Source organism: Abramis brama (assembly GCF_963993115.1).
Source record: "Abramis brama genome assembly, chromosome: 11".
Taxonomy (NCBI): Eukaryota; Metazoa; Chordata; class Actinopteri; order Cypriniformes; family Leuciscidae; genus Abramis; species Abramis brama.
The window spans coordinates 30,399,079-30,420,747 of record NC_139973.1 but is presented as its reverse complement, the minus strand read 5'-3'; the positions used below and the strand labels follow the sequence as shown (position 1 = coordinate 30,420,747).

At 37.1% G+C, this 21,669-nt stretch overlaps 2 protein-coding genes across 2 annotated transcripts in view; both read right to left on the bottom strand.

The window, feature by feature from the left end:
• Positions 1 to 8,285, bottom strand: part of unc80 (unc-80 homolog (C. elegans)) — a 59,102-nt gene extending 50,817 nt beyond the window's left edge. Inside the window, exons 1-11 of the mRNA XM_084128764.1 lie at positions 8,027 to 8,285; positions 7,568 to 7,616; positions 6,848 to 7,004; positions 6,457 to 6,752; positions 5,708 to 5,831; positions 5,499 to 5,563; positions 5,223 to 5,356; positions 3,716 to 3,983; positions 1,076 to 1,210; positions 423 to 639; positions 127 to 258 (exon numbers count right to left, since the gene is read on the bottom strand). Coding sequence (XP_083984890.1) covers positions 127 to 258; positions 423 to 639; positions 1,076 to 1,210; positions 3,716 to 3,983; positions 5,223 to 5,356; positions 5,499 to 5,563; positions 5,708 to 5,831; positions 6,457 to 6,752; positions 6,848 to 7,004; positions 7,568 to 7,616; positions 8,027 to 8,118 — 1,669 coding nt within the window. The 5' untranslated portion in view covers positions 8,119 to 8,285. The remainder of the gene's footprint in view (positions 1 to 126; positions 259 to 422; positions 640 to 1,075; positions 1,211 to 3,715; positions 3,984 to 5,222; positions 5,357 to 5,498; positions 5,564 to 5,707; positions 5,832 to 6,456; positions 6,753 to 6,847; positions 7,005 to 7,567; positions 7,617 to 8,026) is intronic.
• A 1,080-nt stretch (positions 8,286 to 9,365) lies between these two features.
• nomo (nodal modulator) overlaps positions 9,366 to 21,669 on the bottom strand; it is a 37,845-nt gene continuing 25,541 nt past the window's right edge. The window contains exons 21-31 of the mRNA XM_084128951.1: positions 20,990 to 21,149; positions 20,645 to 20,771; positions 20,415 to 20,528; positions 19,248 to 19,375; positions 18,118 to 18,259; positions 17,922 to 18,005; positions 13,108 to 13,218; positions 12,920 to 13,027; positions 12,626 to 12,745; positions 10,409 to 10,501; positions 9,366 to 10,275 (exon numbers count right to left, since the gene is read on the bottom strand). Coding sequence (XP_083985077.1) covers positions 10,144 to 10,275; positions 10,409 to 10,501; positions 12,626 to 12,745; positions 12,920 to 13,027; positions 13,108 to 13,218; positions 17,922 to 18,005; positions 18,118 to 18,259; positions 19,248 to 19,375; positions 20,415 to 20,528; positions 20,645 to 20,771; positions 20,990 to 21,149 — 1,319 coding nt within the window. The 3' untranslated portion in view covers positions 9,366 to 10,143. The remainder of the gene's footprint in view (positions 10,276 to 10,408; positions 10,502 to 12,625; positions 12,746 to 12,919; positions 13,028 to 13,107; positions 13,219 to 17,921; positions 18,006 to 18,117; positions 18,260 to 19,247; positions 19,376 to 20,414; positions 20,529 to 20,644; positions 20,772 to 20,989; positions 21,150 to 21,669) is intronic.

The window sequence follows — 21,669 nt, the reverse complement described above, 5'->3', positions numbered from 1 at the left end:
CACCTTGTAGCTTCAATTAAAAAAAAAAAAAACTTCTGTTGTATTTTATGATTTTTAATGAATTTTATGAAATAATAACTGTTATGGATTTAGGAACTAATAGTGTGATAGTGCTTATTTGCTTACCACCCTCTTTGATGGTATTGTCACTGTGACTGTTAGAGTGTTCAGGCAAGTTGTGGTGGGAGTGAAAATGTTTCGCTCCAAGACTGTCCACATCTCCAGTAGTATCTGAGCTTCCACGACGTGTTAACTTCCCTGCAACACAACAAAACAGAGCAATATGACAATACATTTAATTATATGACAATAGAATATTACTTTTAATTATATTACAAAACTAAAATTATTAAAAATGTTAGTTTTACGAATTCATGCTTTTTGATGAAAAATAATAACGAATTTCATAGGGCCCTTCATACCCATGATGGTGGAAGGCCAACCCCCCCGGTCCAGTGTGCGACGGTCATCTCCCAGTCCAGAGAAGCTTCCGAACGAAAAGGTGCTGCGTGTGGGTGAGACGTCCAGGTGATCCTCATGCATTAGGAAAGGTACACCCATCCGCCGCTGCCGTTTTTTCCCAGTATGGTGGAATGGGATAGAGCCTTTTCTCTCCCGATCCTCTCTACGGTTCTTCAACTGAAAAAGCAGTAACAGGATAAAACTGTCACGAGTGTGGCTATATCAAGGAAGCACACGACGAATGAGTAGTCAAAATGAAACCGTCTTTTGTTAATCAAAGAGAACAAACAGGAGCATTAACGTAACAACCACTTAGCACAAACATTGATGACATGGAACAAAGAACAGAATGAACTGAAGGATTATAAACACACACTAACAGATTGTTTACGTAACAAGAAACACCTGCTTAATCAATGACCATATAGACAAACAGCACAGGCAAACAGGAACTGAGTGCATGTTATATTAATAAGTAGTTAGAAAAATGTTTAGCTTTCAAGCAAAGGTATCCCTTCTAGAGAACTAGGATGTTTTAAAAGGGGTTTTGCTTGATCTATATACATATTGGTTTACACTCTTAAACTATGCATAAATAAAATAATCTGCAAACCTTTTTAAATATGTTCATGCCCATCTCAGCTGATAGATCAGGGACTGCTTGTCTCCTGAGGTTAGTAATGGACACCTTGGTGAAGGTCTCAGAGCTCAAAGATCTGCTCTCCTCGTTACATTTCAGAGTCATATCCTAGGAAGGAAAAAATAGGAAGGAAAAATAAGGGTTAAATCATTTTGGACCAGAATGTACATACTGGGAACTATATTCTCAGAAGGCGAAGCACTGCTACTTCTGCGGAGTGATTTACTCCAACTCTGAGCGAACTCTCTGCTCCTCACCATGGGGCTTCTCAGGTGCTGCGAGCAAATCACTCCGCCCAAGTAGCAGTGCTTCGCCTTCTGAGAATATAGTTCCCAGTATGTATACGGTTAGAAGATGGCTGTGTCTCATGAGACCTTGTTATTTGTACACGCTGTGACTATACAAATCACAACATGTAAATAGGAAAATGTTGGCGTTATTTTGTCACTTATTGGGAGCAGTATGCTAGCTGGAGCCGTTTACCTCCAGTCTTTATGCTAAGCTAGGCTAGCGGTGGGTGCGTCAGACAGAGTTACGGCACGCACGGAGATGAAAAGGGTATGTATGGACTTATCTAACTCTGGGGGATACGGTGAATAAGCTAAAGTCCCAAAAAGTCGGCGTGTTCCTTTAAAAACACTGATAATTGAAGGGGGTGGATTGGAATCCACTGCTGCTTCAATGTATTTGTAATGAGTGATTATAATCAAGGTATTAATCAATATTTTCCTTCTAAATATCAAATGAGTTGAATGACTTCTCTGGAGATTTTACTTTGTTATAGAAGTTACCAGTGTGATTACTGAAATATCTGAATGCAGTAACAGTGCTTGCTTATTTAGCCCGACTTCCAGAAATAAAATATGGACTCGTTTTGTGTTTGAGAAAGGTCTTCAACGTGTTAAAACATTTAGGGGTCATTGAAGCCAATAGAACACATTATCTTGATGTTTTGAGAAAACTCTCCTGTTTATAGTTAGAGCCTGGCCAAATCCAACCTTGGAAAAGCTGTGTGTCAGTGTGTGTGTTAGTCTTCTTAGTTACAGGTTAAGGAACCACTGGCATTATTGGAGAGTTGTTTACTGAGTTGTTGTTCAGGACATGCTGGCGCCCAGCAACCCAAATATGAGAACTAGAAGGTCAAGACGTGCCTAACTTCAGGGTCCGAGTGTCAGCTGCATAATCGATGGAGATATGCTTCAGTCTATATGTATATGTGTGGGAAATTACTATATTTATCTATTTCTTAGCCAATCAGAAACTGTAACCTGAAGCAAGGACGTAGCTTAGACCTTGGTGAAGGGTATAACTGCTGTGATCTGTGTAACTGTAAGCGGGGCGGCCTACGAACTCATGTGTGAGTCTTGAAGCTGACTTCTGAAGAAACTGCTAACTATCTTCAGTAAAACCTTTCTTCAATTTATTATAATTCTGACTCCGGGTCTTCTTTCAAACATCTGGTCCTTGGGTCCTAAACTGTTACCCCCTAACATAATGTAATAACACTGTTAAAACTAATTGTTAGGAAGTCTTAAAAGGATTTCATACTGTACATTTCAATGCTCTGATAATAATAATTATTTTCAATTTATTTAGACAAACCTGGATGGAATTTTAATATCATCCATTTATGTATTATCGACCATAGCATAAAACTAATAATCTGTTTATTTATATCAATATCAGCCAGAAATTTAAAGGGGTGGTATAATGCCCATTTTTACAATATGTAAATTAAATCTCTGTTGTCCCCAGAGTGTGTATGTGAAGTTTTATCTCAAAATACCCCACAGATATTTTTTTTACAGCATGTTAAAATTCTCCCTTTTGAGGGTCAGTAAAAACACTTGTTTTGTGTGTGTCCCTTTAAATGCAAATGAGCAGCTCAGAAACGCACTAAAATGCCAGAAACTGTTCTGCCTTTTATATTTAAACTGGAGTCGGACAATGATGGAGACACTCAAGAAGAAGTGACAACATGTAGAATGCAACAGGACGTTTCTGAATGGTTAGTTGATGAATTTATGTTCCTGATGTGGAGTTAACTATCTTCAAGTCATTGATTAGCATATTCTTTCATGATAATCTATAAGTCGCTCGTGTGGGAACTGTTGTAAGATGCATACAAAGTGACATGCTGTTGCATTTGTGTTACGTACTGTATTGCATGTGAAAAGACGTATGCGACAGCTTGAGCAGACTCACAAATGAGCTGTACTACAACAACTCTTCCTCTTCTCAACATGGACTGTGTTCCCGGGGGCAGGGTTTATGTAAATTTTAGGGTTAGGGTTGATGTCACTAACCAGGGAGGACTATGACTACGTGTCGTGTAGTCCCTATCAACCATTTGTTGTAGTCCTTAAACAACAATTTCTTTAAAAGCAAATATCTTCCTTTGCTTTGAACTTAACTTTGCAGATGTTTATGCTCAAACAGCAACATTACACACTAACTAAAGTTAGAAAAGTGAAATCATAATCAAGCACCCCTTTAAAGGGTATGTATTTCACACCCTGGACCTGTCCCAGTTGCACCACTGCCAATTACCGTCTGAAACTGTCTCACAGTCAGCTAACTGACGTGTTAATGATTGTTTCTGTGCTGGATTACCTGTGTTTTGTGAGTATTGACCAAAGATGGGGTAGCAGCCACCATGGAGCTACTGCGGGGCCGTGGTAAGGGGGGTATCAGGGGCTCGGGGGGGCGTTCAGGCTTCTCCTGCAGTATCTGACGCAGCCGCTGCAAGTAGAAAATGAGAGCCCAGTGCACACCTTCTTCTGTCCAGTGAGGCTGCATCAAGCAACGCAGCACTGCAACGTCAAAATAGGTGGCATACCTTGCCCGCTGCGATACAGAGATGCCACTTGGGACTGAGAAACTTTCGGTGAAAGAAAGACAGAGGTTGTTACAGAAAATTATGGTCAGACAGAACGGAAGTTCAGACTGAGTTTGCTGAGAAGCGTTGCTTGGCAACTGCACTGCGATCACATGCACAGACTAACACTGTGACAGATGGGAGTCTGGCTGGAAATGGACGCTGTTTATCTAGCCAACATAGGATGAGTTTAAAGAAAAACTGCTTTAAGATCATTCTAGTTTTAAGATTATAATTTACTTTAAATTACTTTTCTGCCAACACATTACAATAACGTTAAGGGCAAGATTTACTAACAGCTTGCGCAAGCACAAACCGTCTTTTGGCGTTAAAAAAAAAAAAAAACTGTCAGGGAGTTACTAAAAGCACGCAGTGAAAAATTAGCGCTGAAAAGGCGTGGACAGGGTTATTTTTGCGGCTGACCTTATATGCATTTGTAGGAGTTTCCCTTTCAGGCGCAAAAACTATGGGAGGAGAGTATTTAAATGAATCATGCAAGGTGATTTACTAAGATTAGTCAATTTACTGCCCATAAAAGCACATCTTAAACCAGACGCTAATTTGTGCTGCGCTTCGTAGATGCATTAATCATATGATACGGCTGCGTCTGTGTTCTTTCATTTGCACGTCGTCAGTAGATCACGAGCATAACTTTCCACACCCATCGGCGCTTTTTTGGAATTGTGCTCACGCTAATTTTAGTAATCTAGCTTTAGTAAATTGGCCCTGTTTAGTAAATGATAACGTATTAACTAATGATTTAGTTAATACGTTATCATGAACAAACAATGAACAAAATGTTATGAACATCATTTATTAATCTGTTGATTTTAATTTATAAATGTATTATTTTTAATTATTTATAATATATTAATATTCATATTTCTAAATGTATTATTGGTAATTAATGTTCGTTCATGCTTAAGTTAATTATGTTAATTTATAGAATTAAATATGTGAAAACTGTATTCGTATATATAGAAAGTAACATTAAGAATAATAATTGCTGTATTTTTTTCATTATTATTTCATGATGGCTAATGTATTAACTAATTGATTAACATTAGCCTAACCCAGGTATTAACCCAGAACATTGAACCTTATTGTAAAAAATTGTGTTCAGTGTAGAGGAAAACCACCCAGAAATTCGATTGTTTTCTATACTGATGTTTTTTCCACTATATTTCAACATAGAATGATATAGTCCTGCTATATGTACCACCTGTGTGTACAAACACTCACTTCTTCTGTTGTGAAAATCCTCTCTCAAAGGCCTGCTGTGAAGACCCTCCCTTCTCCACAGAGTTGCCACGACGACAGCCCTGTCCTGTCACTGAAGGGGAGGAGGAGTCAGGCAGGGCTGATTCACATACCACCTGAAAGCCGAGACAGAAGAGGAAATCACATGACCCCAGCAGAACAATAATGTTAATGTATTATGAGAGGAAATTAATTTAAGCCTGGACTGAATGAGCCACAAGGGGCTGTGCGGCTGCAAATCACAGTCTGAATACTCACTGCAGGGCATGGGTTACTGGTATCATGAGGACTACACTGGTTATTCACTGGAGAATTCCTCTTTGCTGTGGAGAATATAAGAGAGAGAGAAAGCAGATGTTTGAAACAAACGATGTGCACACATAAAGAACAATGACACTGGTAAAATGGATCAAAAATGACATTGATGTTGAGGACAGAGGTGAAAGGTGAATTTACAGAAATCGGACCTGTAACAATATTACGCATGGGTTTGACAAGGGCATAAAAAGCAGGAACATCAGGTTGACGGTGCTCCCACATTGGCTGCCAAATAACAAGCCCACCAGCCAGTCGAAAGGTGAGGTCCGACTCCTGCCAAATCCAAAAATATCAACAATGTTAGCAGTTTAAACTAATTAATAATAAAAAAAGGAATATGTACAGTCAAAAAAATTATGATGGATTTTGAACTGATAAAGTAGGGCTCAACAATGAGGATTTCAATTTTTTACTTGCTTTGTACTGTAAATTTTCATCGGCCCCGCCACAAAAGAATTATCTATTTCTATGATCTATGATTCTATTTTTGCTAGAATTATTTTCATTTTTCAGTAATTTAACTATGCTTTTTCACTCACTAAAATATTTTTATTATTTTATTATTATTTCATTAGAATAATTTAATAATAACAAAAATAATAATTAAAATATTTAGATTTTTATAAAAAAAAATAAAAAACTAAGATGGAAATTATACAGCTGTAATGTAACTCCATAAATTCATAAACACACTTCTGCTAACCTCATCTATGTAAGCCAGCTAGATAACATTATCTAATGACAAATCAGAAGATTCTACAACAATAATAATAATAATATATCATAGAAAACCAAGACACTATAATTAATGCATCAACTATCAATGAATCCAAAATTTCAGCAGGCCATCCTTATTGTTGAGCCCTGTCGAAAAAAACGAAACAATAAAGGTTCCAACCTTGATCCGGTTAATGAGGGGCGCAAAGAGAAACACAAAGAGCTCCACAGTGGCCATGTTTTTGTGGTAGAGTTTGGCACGGGCATACTCATTCTCTTCAGTGGTGCTGCCATTGCGGTCTGTGAGACCCTGGTTCCCTACAGGCTGAAGGTAAGCACTACTGCCGCCACTGCTGCCCCCAGACCAGCCGTGTCCCAGGCCAGGCTCCTGGTGACACTCCTGCGCCGCTTCCAGAAGCATCCAATGTAGAGTGTGAAGGAGTTTTGTTTCAGCTACCCCGAGTTTATCCTGGTGTCCTGGTGAAGAGAGATTGCGGACAATTAAAATTAGCCACAAATTGATTTCACCCAAACACACATAATCTAGCAACCGTAAGTTTAAGTGTTCCTACCCAGCTTGTTGCGGTTCGAAAGAAGGATGGAAGTGCAGTGAAGAACATGAGGTAGAGCAGCCTGAACCAGCTCCCAGCGAGAGATGCTCTGGATGGCTTCAGTGAGGGCTGGAGAGAGCCCATGGAGTTTGTTCTCCACCAGCACCCGCTCAAATGACTAGCCAGGATTAAAAGCGTGAGACATAATCCCCAAAAGCACTTATTAAATGATTACTTATTCCTGTTACAATATTATTTGTACACAAGGAAGAGAACAGAATAAACCAGCCTGACTGTCAGTTATCTGGCATAATAATGATAATAATATACTAATTTATTATTATTTATTTATTACAAAACTATATGCAGATTTGCTTTATTTCTTACTGGTAAAACTCTGCGTCTGTCAATAAAACGAAATATTCACAATTAATTCCATGATTTCCAGTCTTGCATAGTCTTTAAAAAGCAGAATAAAAAAAGAGCAATGCACAATTCAGTAGTTTTTTATTTATTATTTTTTATTAACCCCAATTTTAAAAACCCAGTTAGGGAACTTTATTAATTATTATTATTCACAACCTTCCAGGTACATCTTAATATTTACAGTAAATTATGTTTATGTTTAAACTTATGGATGTAGATGAACCTCTGATTTAGGCTTATGGTATTGTTTTCCGAGATAGAGGACAGATTATTCACAGCACAGGTGCAGTGTTCACTTATGATTATTACACTCACCACACAGGAGGCTTCATACTGCTTCCCTAACTTCGGCCTCAAAAACGCGCTGAAACAGATACACATTTCATTTAGTTACGTTACATGTCTGTAATAAAACTGCATAAAATAACAGTCGAGCTGGCAAGGACAATCAGATGATTTTAACTGAAACTGAATTATGACGAACTCTGAGTAAGGCACTGACAGCAGCATTGCTCTATGAAGGTTAAATATTCGATTGAATATTCTGCAAATTTTGTTTAGGGGTTCATAATAAGACACACAAGGTGCGGCGGTGTATGAAAAGATGACGCACGAGACACCAGCGCAACAGAAATCAATTCAGAAACCGGTATGAGAGATGCATACGAATGAGAAAGGCTCTGCGGGAGCCATGTACAAGAGAAACAGACTAATCACTCAAAAAAAACAAAAAACAAGAAAAAACACCTGTTATACCACGACTAATTCACTGACCTGGTCTGTCTCCATAGGAAGGTTTGGATCGGAAACGGGATTCCCCGGCAGTTTTCCTGGTCACTGTCATCCAAGCTCTTTCTTTTCACCATTTTTTGACCTGCTGGATTCAAGGGTGCAGACGGTCTGCTCAGAGATGGATTTGATTCACGGCATCGCAGTGATATTTTACATCGGATCGTAAAATGGCTGCAGGTGTTGACTTGTGTCGACACCACCCCGCGGAGCAGCGCTGAAATCCACTTGTCAATTAAGGGACGCTGACCACCGGTTTGAAGATTCGGCTTGAAATACGTAATCAATGAGAAGGAGCGATGGACCCCCTCTGGGTCTTAAAAGCTCGAGTTTCGCGCATAATTCAGGATATAACAATTAATACTGCATATATATTTGCTAAATTATTACCCAAACTGGCAATTCCGCCAAAATGTTACAGTTAAAGAAATAATATATGGGAACTCCTTGTAAGAATCTTTCAGAAACCCTTTATTTTACAGTGTCATTGTTACATGTAGTTACTATAACTACAAACTATAGCAATTACATGCAATTAACCCTAAACCAAACTCTCATCCTAACCCTAACCTAATAGGCTGGATGTAGTTGATTATTTTTACTCGTTGGCTATAATCACTGTAATCCTGACAATTTAAAATAAAGTGTAACCTCCCTTTACTTTTAATTTCGGTTTGATGGATAACACCAGATTATCGTTTCGTTTTAGTGTTGTAATAATAACTTTAGTAATTGACAAAAACTATGCTTACCTGATTTACGCCATAAAAGTGTAATAAAGAGCACATTTACATAGTAAGTACGTTTATTACTTTTGTAATTACACTCATGTAACAAAAATGAATCTCTCCGCGACAGGGCTTATAGCTGCCACAGTAAGTAGGCTACTACACGTTTCACAAATTGCAGTTCATGAGAGTAAACCAATAAAATTGGGTATTAATTATATCCTATGTTTTCCCACACACACATCTTGACCATGTCACTAAATCTTCTCTCAACACATTTATAGAATTAACAACTTATTAATTCTGATTTTCCATCTGAACTTCCAATTGAGTGAAATAATTCTATCAAAATGTATAGTCTATGGCAATAACAAAACCTTCAAATAAACATACAAATATAATTCCTAGAATTATATAGTGTAATTCAGATGTATCTCTTTGACTGATTTGTTTTGCCTGCCAATATTTACAACAATATTGCCAAAATGCATACATTTGCATATAACATTTGATCAAGTTTTTTACATAAATGACACCAATCCCATAAATCCCCCCCCCCCCCCCACCCCCACACCCACAATAAGCACAATATATACTTTAGTAGATTCCAAAACACTTTATTAATTTGGTTCTCTCTATAACCAGACACGTTTATCACATTATTTACTGTTTAATGAAGTGGAATGAATATGTACTAAATCCATCAAATGGTAGGGAATTTTTTATTTATTTTTTATCTTTAGGATATGTCTTGTTGCATTTAAACAAATGAAGGAAACCAAAAAATCTTATAAAATGAATTATTTAGTGAAAACAATATCAATGTTTATTAAACAAATCTCTATTTTAAAATGTAAGGGTGTTTACAAATTCTAGTAAGGTTATATAAAAAAAACTGAACTGATAATTTTTTTATGGGAGTGTGGGATTAATAAACTAGTCATTCAGGACACTACCGGAATCATCAAACAATCAATTCCTAGGGTTCTTACTCTGTATACTAGTGAAAAAACAACTGGAAAAACAAAACAAAAAACACACACACACATTTGTAGTCTTTTAAATCAGCCGTCCTCCCTGAGCAATCTCACAAACATACACAATCTCAGAGCCACATTCACATGTGCTAGGGACTGTAAATTATAGGGATCTGTGTGACCAGGATACCACAGGCAAAGAATCTTAAGTCATCTGAGATTCAGCAAAACAAAATTAAAGATGTCCAAAAAACTTTGGCGACTCCAAATGAGGTTGTTTTTATGAAAGGATTTTATGATCAGACCAACATGGTCTCATGTGTTGTCTGACACTGGATGCCTGTGAGATCTGAATGCAGCGATTGGCTTTGCCTTCATATTAGCTCATACTGGGGTTTCATGTACGTCTTGTCTTTGGCCTCTTTGACTGTCGCTTGGCTTCATCCATAGGGATTCCATCCCCGCTTGTCTGAGCGAGTCCTAGAACACCCTGGATCTGATTGAACAGCTGCAGAAGAAGTGGGATCACCTTGGAAAGACAAAATATCATTATTTACATAATGTCCTAAGAACTGCAGCTATTGTAAATGACAAGAATCTCTAAGTAGCTTTCAACCATCCTGAAAAAAAAAAAAAAAAAAAAAAAAAAAAAAAAAGCATACCCGCTCATGATTATACACAGCAAGTAACAGCAGTAATGTCAGAGGAAGGGCGATGAAAGATCCTTGGGAAACATCTTGATCTGGCATTTTCCTCTGTTGAAAGCCGAAAAAGTGTAAACAAATTAGGGCTGAATGATACATCAGATATAAATATATTTACAGTTGTGGTCAGAATTAATGGCACCCCTGGTAAATATGATCAAAAATGGCTGTAAAAAATAAATCTGCATTGTTTATCCTTTTGATCTTTCATTAAAAATTTTTTTTTGCAAAAATATAACCTTTCATTGAAGGGGGAGATAAATGTTTGAAATAAATGTTTTTCTCCAAAACACGTTGGCCACAATTATTGGCACCCCTAGAAATATCTCTGAAGTATATTCCTATTAATATTTACTTTTTAGCACACAGGGGTGATGATAGTCTAGCTATGACTTCTTGCTTCACAGGAGTTTAAATATGAGGAAACACAAAGGCCAAATTCCCTTAATCATCCATCACAATGAGTAAAACCAAAGAATACAGTTCTGATGTTCATCAAAAGATTGTTGAGCTTCGCAAAATAGAAAGTGGCTGTAAGAAAATAGCTAAAGAATTGAAAATCCCCATTTTGACCATCAGGGCAATAATTAAGAAGTTCCAATGAACTAAAGATGTGACGAATCTGCCAGGAAGAGGACGTGTGTCTATATTGTCTTAATGCATGGTGAGGAGGATAGTTTGAGTGGCCAAAGACTCTCCAAGATGGAGAATTGCAGAGATTACTTGAGTCTTGGGGGACAGAAAGCCTAAAAAAATGATCAAACAACCCCAACATCCCACATGTTGTTTGGTAGGGTTTCAAGAAAAATCCTCCTTGCTCCTCCAGAAATAAACTCCAGATATTCAGTTGTCAGACACGACTGGAACTTCAAAAGGGACCGGCTTCTATGGTCAGATGAAACAAAAAAAGGGCTTTTTGGCAGCAAACCCACCAGATGTGTTTGGTGCAAACAGGGATAAAAAATTTTTACCCAATGTGTACTATTAAATATATTGCGGGCCAATTTTTTTGCAGGAGGTCCCGGACATCTTGTTCAGATACATGACATCATGGATTCTAGCAAATACCAACAGATAAAAAAATCAAAACCAGACCACTTCTGCTAGAAATGTTATAATGGGCCGTGGTTGGATCTTCCATCAGGACAATGATCCAAAACAAACATCAAAATCAACACAAAAATGGGTAACTGAGCACAAAATGAAGCTTCTGCCATGACCGTCCCAGTCCCCTAAAAAAGTCCCCTATAGAAAATGAGTGGGCTGAACTGAGGAGAAGCAGCACCAACATGCACTTGTGAATCTGAAGGATCTGGAGAGATTCTGTATGGAGGAATGGTCTATGATCTCCTGTCAGGTGTTCTCCAAACTCATCAGGTATTATAGGAGAAGACTCAGAGCTGTTATCTTGGCAAAAGGAGGTTGCAAAAAGTATTTAATAACAGGGAGCCAATAATTGTGGCCAATGTGTTTTGGAGAAAAGCATTTATTTCATAATGTGATTTCCCCCCCACTTTCAATTCTTTTAGTTCATTGAAATATACATACATACTACTGGTGTAACGATCATCATCGATACAATCATTATTTGAAGTGCCAAGTCATTTTAAAAGGTGCTTTATTCGCTCTTATTTTGATTGCTACCTTTGACATCAGTGTTTATATTTGAACTATAGACTTATCTTATTACTGCTGTGATAATATGAATATTTGTAACAGAAATAATGAATCTGTGTGGTTGAAAAGACAATAAAGCTGTTTACCTATACTATACATGACAACTGCTCTCTCTTTTATCCTATTACTTCTGTGATAATCTGAGTTTTTTGAACAGAAGTAACAAACTGTGTAACAAAAAAACTAATTTGTAACAAACTGTGTGGTTGAAAAGTCTATGAAGCTGTACCATGACAACTGCTCTCTCTGGCTCAGTGGCAGCGCCAACGCAGATTTGAATGTTCCAGTGTGATTTTGTCAAAGGTTTAATAGACAGGCAAATTGTTGTCATATAGGAATCGAGATCGCCATCTTTTATCGATTAATCCTGCAGCTCTACCAAATGGCAAATGAACTAATTGTAGATGAACAATCTATTCACACAAATTGAATTATTCGGCATGTTTTCATCACCAAACAGAAAATAATTATGTATGTTTTGTGCAAAAAGGTTCTTACCTTAGGATTAAAGGTTAGTGTTACATGTTTGTGGTAACCAGAGGACGTGAAAGAGACCTGTGGGAGTTTGATGTCATACTGGGATTGTGAAAGTGATGTTTGCAGCATCAACACATAGCTCTGCAAGAGGACAATAAAATGAAATTAATAAATGAAAATGACCACCAATTTTTAAGCTGGTGGAAAGTACTGGCAGAACAATATGAATGTTGTGAAACAGATTCTAAAAAATAGGAGTAGTTTAGATGAAAAGACTCATTGTAAATGGAATAGAGGTGATAAGTAATGATCTACCTCTCCATCACGTGGTAGGGGGGCGAAGTGGAAGAACAGGGACTGGCCTAAAGACACAGTCTGGAAGGGATTGTCAATGTCAAGATTGTCACTTTTGTAGAGCTTCACCTTTAGAGAGGGAGGAACAACAATGACTTCAAGATTTCATCAAATATGAGAAAAAGGAGATTTAGAGTTACTGTACCTACCCAGAGAGTGGGAAGATGATCAGGGGAAGTGATGACATTGCCACTCAGATCAAACTGGTTGATCTGTCTAAAGGCGATTATGTTTATTCCTTCAATATCAGTGTTGCCAACCTAAAAGTCAAAAAATAAATAAATGAATGAAAACTTCATTTCCACCTTTTTCCTAACGAGCCAACAGCCGTCAGTTTGACTGAATGAGCTGTAAAATCTCCTTCAGATGTCAGGAGAATAACGTAACGATTGGTATTTTGATGTGATGTGGTATAAGAAGAATATCTATGGCAAGAGCTCTTTTCAGTCTGTGTATTCTTCAGAGGTGGGAGTAAGTCACACATGTGCAAGTCACAAGTAAGTCTCAAGTCTTAACCTTCGAGTCTCAAGCAAGTCCAAGTCAATATTGTGAAAAGCAAGTCAAGTCAAGTCAAGTCACTGCTTTATGTCAAGCAAGTCAAGTCAAGTCGTAGCTTGGGTCACAAGTCACTGGCAAGTCATACAAACGTTTGATGATTTCAATGAATTTACATATTAAAATAAGTTAAAACTACAGAAGTTGTGGACTATGGTTTTATTTGCAACATTTTTTTTTTAATATGCATTTCCACATACAGCTGAGTGGTTACTACAATAAAAATCTAAAAAATAAAAAATAAATAAAATTTCAAACTACATAGCCTAAAATGTAAATGTAACTGAAATTAGGCCAACATTAAAGCATAAAAAAATAAATATGCCTCAAACATTGCAGAAGACCATTAAAAGGCATTAAACAATTCACAATTCAAGTATTATGGTTCCTATGCCACCAATGGCAAACTGGCATCCCCTTTATACAAGTTATATATTTTTAATTATGAAGTTAAAACCGCCAATAGGTGGCGCCAAATCACCGTCTTAATGTACGAGTCATAGAAGCATTCATTCAACTGATTTGTTCAAAAAGGCAGATTCAGTCTGGAACTAAGCAACTAGGTCACTGACTGAATCACAAATATGCATGCATAACTCTTTCTGCGGCTTGTTTGGAACTATTGTCATTGGAGAAATAGAGCAAAAACAGAGAATATTTGGAATATTATGTCTAAAATGTCACATCACAATATTCACTATTTGTTTACTGAACTGTTTTATAAAATCATTATCACATTTGCAATCGCGCCAATATTATGGAAATATTTTTTTTATATCATATGTTATAATTATAAAAATAACTCATACTAGGGCAATTTTTCCACCACATTTTGAATTTTGGGTGCATTGTATTAATTCTGCTGGCATTTTGCCCCCAACCCCCTGATAACATCTAACCCTGCCTTAAGAGAAACATAAAACATGACAAAACATTAACAGTTTTCTATGTTGTTTTTTTGTCATTGGAAAGAACGACATATTTGGCTTTAAAGCATGATTTGAAAGAAATGTGGCAAATGTTATACAAAACATATGCCATCATTAATTATCATTTGAATATTGACAACAAGCTACATTTGAAAACATAATTGTGTATAAAGAGGCATGCTGTTTTGACCAATATTATCTCTAGATTTAACGATAGTCAAATTAACTATAACAAACAGGTTAAACAAGCCATAGCTTACTTTTAGACGTGGTGAATGAAGTTCGACTGTTCGAGGTTGTGATGGTCGTCCGATATCCCTTGCCAGTTATTATGCGTACAGCAAATCTTCTTGTATGAATATGGTCAATTTCTAGTGTTTATATCCAAAAAGAAACGATGCTGGGAGATGTTTTTGTATTTAGCGCGCTCACCGCGATGTATAGCCGTTTCTCAATACCAAGTACGCGAAGTTCGGACTTGAGTCATTGGTAGTTCGGACTTGACAAGTTCGACTCAGGAGAACGAACTCCCGAGGACGGGAGGACGCAAGTCCGATAATTCTGAAATGGAACAGCGGCGTACTTGATAGCACTCAGCTCGCTCTGGCTACTACGATTATCTCTTTATGTATATCTAGGCTACAAATAAAACAAAATATGTTATAAACCACCACTCTGCCTCTTTTCATTTTCATTTAAAAAAATCTTAAACATAATGGCCACACAAATGTGGTTCAGGCAACGCAATTGATTATCTTCACTGCATATTTATAACAACACAAAATATAAAGCACAACCCTGACTTTTTTTGTTTAAATAAAATAATCAATAAAAAAAATCAATAAAAAACATTATAATATTGATCATTAAAACTAACATTTAGCAAAAAGAGACAGGGCTGTGTCATTTTATTTTATTATACATGTACATACAGTGAATAGAATGTAGGCAACATGTATAATAAAATATTTTATGTTTTAAATATATAAAATAAAATGACATAACCTTTTTTGTTAAATGTCAGTTTTAATGATCAATAATAGCCATTATAAAAGTATAAGTAGCCTAAAAGGTATAAGAAGCTATACAATAATAAAGCAAACGATTCAGTAAAACAAGTCAGCTCTCTGCTACAACGTTAAAGTTAAATAGACTAAATAAAGCTATGAAACTTCACTTTGCCCTCAGCTTAACGTTTTGCCAGGGAACAAATTATAGATTAATGAGACAAATAAAATAAATAAATAAATCGTCCGTTAGATATACAAAAGACGATTTATATCTCATGTTAAACCACTAGACTAGAGACATCCGAGCCAGCGGCAAGTCACCAGCACTAGCCAAGGAAAGGCTGTTCTCGGCGGGGTACATGAGCACCGAGCGTCCGATTGCCTGGTTCTCACAACTCCGAAAACGTCAGATCAAATTTTCAAATAGGCGCTATCTTTATAAATAAACCAAAGATTTGACCTTTAAACAACTACATTCTCGCCTGAAATACTCTTAAAACTACATTTCGTGACACAATTACAGCAGTATTTTTAATAACGCGGGGTTTCTCCTCCGCTATTGACGCTTGCTGGTTGGTGTGAGATGCATTCTGGGATACCTGGCTGTCTCAAGTCCGCACAAGTCACCTCTCGATGCATCCTCGGTAAAAGGGGCGGATCAAGAACACATCCGGGGATTTGAACTGGACTTGGCTAGATGTGAACTTTGAATTGGAACAGTACTTGGGCAGCGACTGATGACGTTTCACAAGTCCACAAGAACACAAGTACAGACAAGAACGCATATTGAGAAACGGCTTATGTTTTTTCTGGGCTTGTGCAGCGTCACGCAATTGCGCAGAATCTGATGACTGGCGTCAATGGTTCCGTTGCTTTCATTTTGTTCATCAATTGATGTTGCGATGATTTATATAAAAATGTATATCAAGTCATTCTCGAGTCATACAGTTCAAGTCAAGTCAAGTCTCGAGTCACTGGATCTCAAGTCAAAGTCAAGTCGAGTCATTTTCTTAATTTAGTCAAGCAAGTCTCAAGTCCTTAAAATTGCGACTCGAGTCTGACTCGAGTCAAGTCATGTGACTCGAGTCCCTCATCTCTGGTATTCTTTTCCTCCTGGTTATTTTCTTTTGCATTCCACTGTAAAGGTATGAAAAAGGACAACATATACTGCGCATTTATGGTGTGCTCAGATTTAATTTATGATATATATCCCATGAATAATTCACTGGAATGCACAAAGAATCTCTTGTTTTTCTCCCCAAATCCTCATGTCTCTTTCCAGGTTTGTTTTCACCCGGATGCTTTAAAATGTTTGTCTCCCCATTTCACTTCTTATCCCTAATAGGAGTGTTCACTGGAATGTGTCTAAAGCAGGTAAATACAATATTTATTGTCTGTCAAAATGATGGAAATCACTTAAAATTATTTTAAATCGCTCAATGTTTCAGTTTAATGAACAATTTTGACTAATGCAATGTACAATACAGACATATATTACTACAGTGATATTTAAAGGTCCCGTATTATGCCCCTTTTCACAAGATGTAAAATAAGTCTCTGATGTCCCCAGATTGTGTATGTGAAGTTTCAGCTCAAAATACCCAACAGATTTTTTACAGCATGTTTAAATTGTCATTTTTTGGGGCTCAGAAAAACGCGCTGTTTTAGTGTGTGCCCTTAAAATGCAAATAAGCTGCTGCTGGACGACACAGGGGGCGGAGCTTCATGAGCTCGCGCTCAGTCTCTCAGGACAATTTCATCTCACGGAATGATGATAATATCAGAAACTCTCAGTAACGATGTTCATTTCCAGTCGGACAATAATGCCTACAGAGTCAGAGTGCTGTATAGAGATGAAACAGGTATAGTTTAGTAGTTTAATTACGGTTATTATAACGTATTTGTCATCTGCTTGTATGTATCCATTATTTATTAATAGCCTACAAGTCTGCTGTTTCGGACCAGGTCCGAATGATGATCAAACATATACTGATGAGTTTAATAAAGTTTATTGTACATCACACAAAAGATGAAGCGTCAGTTTTACTTCAGAAAATCACCGTAAGAGCTGAGTAAACACAGTAAGTTATAAGAAGTGCGCAAGTACATTTCGGTAGAGTTGAGGGAGCATTCCTGTGGGCGGAGGTTAGTCAAAAAACGGTTCTAGTGACGTCATTAAAGAAGGAAGTAGAGGGATGTAGTCCAAACGGGCCGTTCGATGTAGGCGACTTCTGTTAAATAAAATATCTCGCTTGGCATTGAACTTTGAGCTTTATAATTTTACAGATATTATTTATACTCTAACAACATTACACACTAACTAAAGTTTGAAACATGAGATCACGAAGAACGGGACCTTTAACACGTCCGTATTATTGCTGTGGAAATAATCGATCTTTTGGGGGTATTTATGGATAAAATGTGTAAAAAAACAAAACAAAAATACGGTCAATAAATTCCAATGCTCACCTCAATGGTTTTGTGTGGTGGCAATGCTCTCTCTATGTGATCATTTCCTTCTTCTCTCAGCTGAATATTGTAGTTACACCCAGGCTGACAATGAACAAAGAAAAGGCAAGCTTTGTTTAGAATCTTAAAACATAGTTTTTATGAACATTTGTCAGTCGTATTGTTTATCTGAAGAGTTACTCAAGTAAAGTCTCACCCGCAAGCCTCTGAGTCTAAAGCGTCCCTCTTCATCAGTAACCGTGTCCTCACTGTACATGCCACACTCTCCCTGCCCCACTGCCTCCACGGAAACACCCTGCTCCGCATCGCCACCTATTGACTGCACTGTTCCATAGCAGCTAAGATACATGTCAAAATATACAAGTGGAACATTTACTTCACAATGGAATGAGCATGTTTCGAAAAATACATTTAGAAACAGGAAAAAAATGAGATAGAGTGTGGCAATGTCTCCAAGACGCTTGAAGAAACCTGACTGCAAAGCTACCTGAAAAACTATGCGCAAGTGTATCAAGGACAAAAGCTGTTTTAAATGCAAAGGGTGGTCACACCAAATATTGATTTGATTTATTGATTATTTATTGATAAGTTATTTGATGAATAAAAACTATTTATGACAGTATTTTTGAAAGCATCGTCACTTTATAGCATTTTTACACAAGTGCCTACAACTTTTCACAGTATTGTATCTTTGCAGGAAGGTTTCTTCAAGCGTCTTGGAGACGTTGCCGAAGTTCTTCTGGATTTAGTCTCTGTTTTTTCTGGGGTTTTTTTCATGTAATCACAGATAGACTTTATGATGGTGAGATAAGATCTCCTTGTGTAGCATACCGGCTGTTGTCAGACTCATTATGCATACAAATATCTCACTGGATTATTACAAATAATGACAAAAGGAATGTTTGGAAATGTAAACTGATATTTCCTACTGACACACTACAGCAAAAGATAAATAAATGGCTTAAAACAATTTTTCCTCTAGTGAAAATACTAATGTGCACAGTTACACGCACAAAACGTGACTTTTGCACAGTACTTGAAATATATATTGAAATATTAGCATATAAATATAAATATATATATTTATATGCTAATATTTCAATATATATTTCAAGTACTGTGCAAAAGTCACGTTTTGTGTGTGTATATAAATAAATATATATATATAATATATAAAATATATAAATATATATATATATATATATATATATATATATATATATATATATATATAAATAAATATAAATAAATTATATATATATGCTGCTTTGTACTAAGCATTTTTACTGCCAGTGCATACTGTAACACTGAACTGGAACTGCTGACCTGTATGCAGTTTTGAAGCCAGTGATAGGAATATGGAGGACCTGTCCTTCCTCTACTGTGATCATTTGTGCTGAGGGCTCAAAGCGGAACTCCTTCATCATGGGCTTGAAATAGTACTGGCCAGGACTCTGAGATGGAGGGAGGAGAGATTAAGAAAATCTAGGTATTTCATTTTAACAATATTTTTTGTGGAACTCGATATATATTTTTATATATAAAATATTCTCCTTTTTTTTTAACATACATTAAAAGTCAATGTTGTTTTCAACTCCACTGACTTTCATTGTATGGACAAAAACTGTTACAACATAAAGTATCAGATGTTATGATAAAACTGACAACATTATTAACGGTCTTCATAATTGCTTTGGAAGCTGAAGCTTGCGATTACCATTACATTTCCGACACAACGCTTGAGGTGTTCGGCCAATCACAATGCTCTGGGTCAGCTGGCCAATCAGAGCACACTACGCTTTTCGGAAGGAGGGGCTTTGTAGTAATTGACACGTTTTAGAAAGACTGGGCATAGAGGAGCTACAATAATGTACTGTATGTGAAAAATGTGAAGCATGTTAACATATTACATCCAGTACACAAAATAATGAACTTTGAAAATAGCATCATATGACCCCTTTAATGACAGACTACAGCAGGTATATTAGGCTTCTGTCACTTTAAGAGCTAATGCACGGATCCAATATACTGTTACACACGTGTTTAGGCGCGTATCCGAAGCTCATTTGCTTATCCGCGTTTGGCTCTGACTCGGAGCACGCACACAGAAAGCCGCCTGGGGAACAGTGTCTCTTTTGCAGCTTAATGTGCTTTTAATAACACGGTTTAATATAAAACCCATCCTGCAGTTTAGCAACAGTAGACTGCATTTTACAACACTCACATATTTGACTGATTTAGATGATAAGCTTGGGTTTTTAGGGAGGAACGAAAGCACACCACTGTGAATGAAAGGAAGGTGCGCTGGATGGAATGTGGCAGTGGCACAATAATGATTTTACCTTGATTATCTTGTTTTCATAATTGTTCGGAAGTCAAATTCAAAAATCAATTATGATTATTTATAATTTGTAATTTTTTTTCAGTATAAACTTCTACACCAATGTGATAGACACATCAAAAAGATGCCCATAGTCACTGAAAAGACAGTACCAGGTTGTTGAAGGTGAGGAGGCCAGTGTCCTGAGTGAGTAAGTTTGAGCGGAAGCTGGCTCCACTGAGAGACAGCAGAACCCCTGAGAGAGGAACACCATCCTCTGCCTTTATCTGAGGGGCAAGAAAAAAAATCTTGAACAAAATTAACCATTTGATTCCTAGAAATGAAAACACAAGATGAAATGTGATCAACTAAGCTTATGAGAAGACGTTAATATGGCACTGACCTCAAAAGTGACCCCTGCCAAGGCAAACGCTTTGAAGTCTCCTGTCTTTCCCTCCACTGGAGTCAGGACAAAGCCCTCTTTACTGGCACTGATGTCATACAGAGAGTCACTATGTAGGGGTCCAACACTGGTTTCAAAGGGAAAAAAGGAGTTTTCAATTTTTATTGATTAGAACACTAGAGTGCACTTACGTTTTCAGCCACAATGACTGCACTTAATTTCTAAATATGCCAATAGTCATTCACTTTCTAAACCATACTTTTACGCCAATATGCATTATTAAATAAATAGATAAGAGAGCTATTAAATAAATGAATGCGGTATGTTCGTAAATAAGTGAGATACCTGTAGGATCCGGTTTCATCCGTGAGAACTGTAATGAGAGGGTTAGTAGCTCCACTCTCCTTAATGGAGATTTCCACACCCTCCAGTGTAGGCGACACCTGCCCCGTGAGGAACAGCCCTGCCCTGCCAGCAATCTCCACCATTTGACCAGGACAGTTCTCTGTCAGAACAAAGGATTGTATTACAGGTTTAGATGTAATAAACTGGGGTAAAACTGTAACCCGGTTTATAACCATCAACAACAATTTATAGTTCTCATAAGCCCCTATACCTGTTCTTGGCCTACATCGGGTTTGTCCAAACCTGCTTTAGGAGGGCCATTTTCCTACAGAGTTTAGTTCTAACAACATCCTGAACCAGCTAATCGAATTTGCGTAGTTTCTCACTCTTTACTCTTAGTAAAATGCACCCTTAAAGGGATTAAAAAAACATGTCATAATTTACTCATATTCTTCAAAACATCAGAAGAAAAAAAATAATAATACAGGTTTGGAACAACTTGAGACAGAATTTAAATTTTTGGCTGAACTATCCCTTTAAGGTACTAATATGCACTGTTTTGGGGTAAATAAGGAATAAAGTTGTTCCTATACGGGTACTGCCCCAGTGACAAGCTGTTGTTCCCCTAAAAAATTTGCTATTTTTTTCTGAATGTGTAGGTTGCCTCATTTTTTGTACCG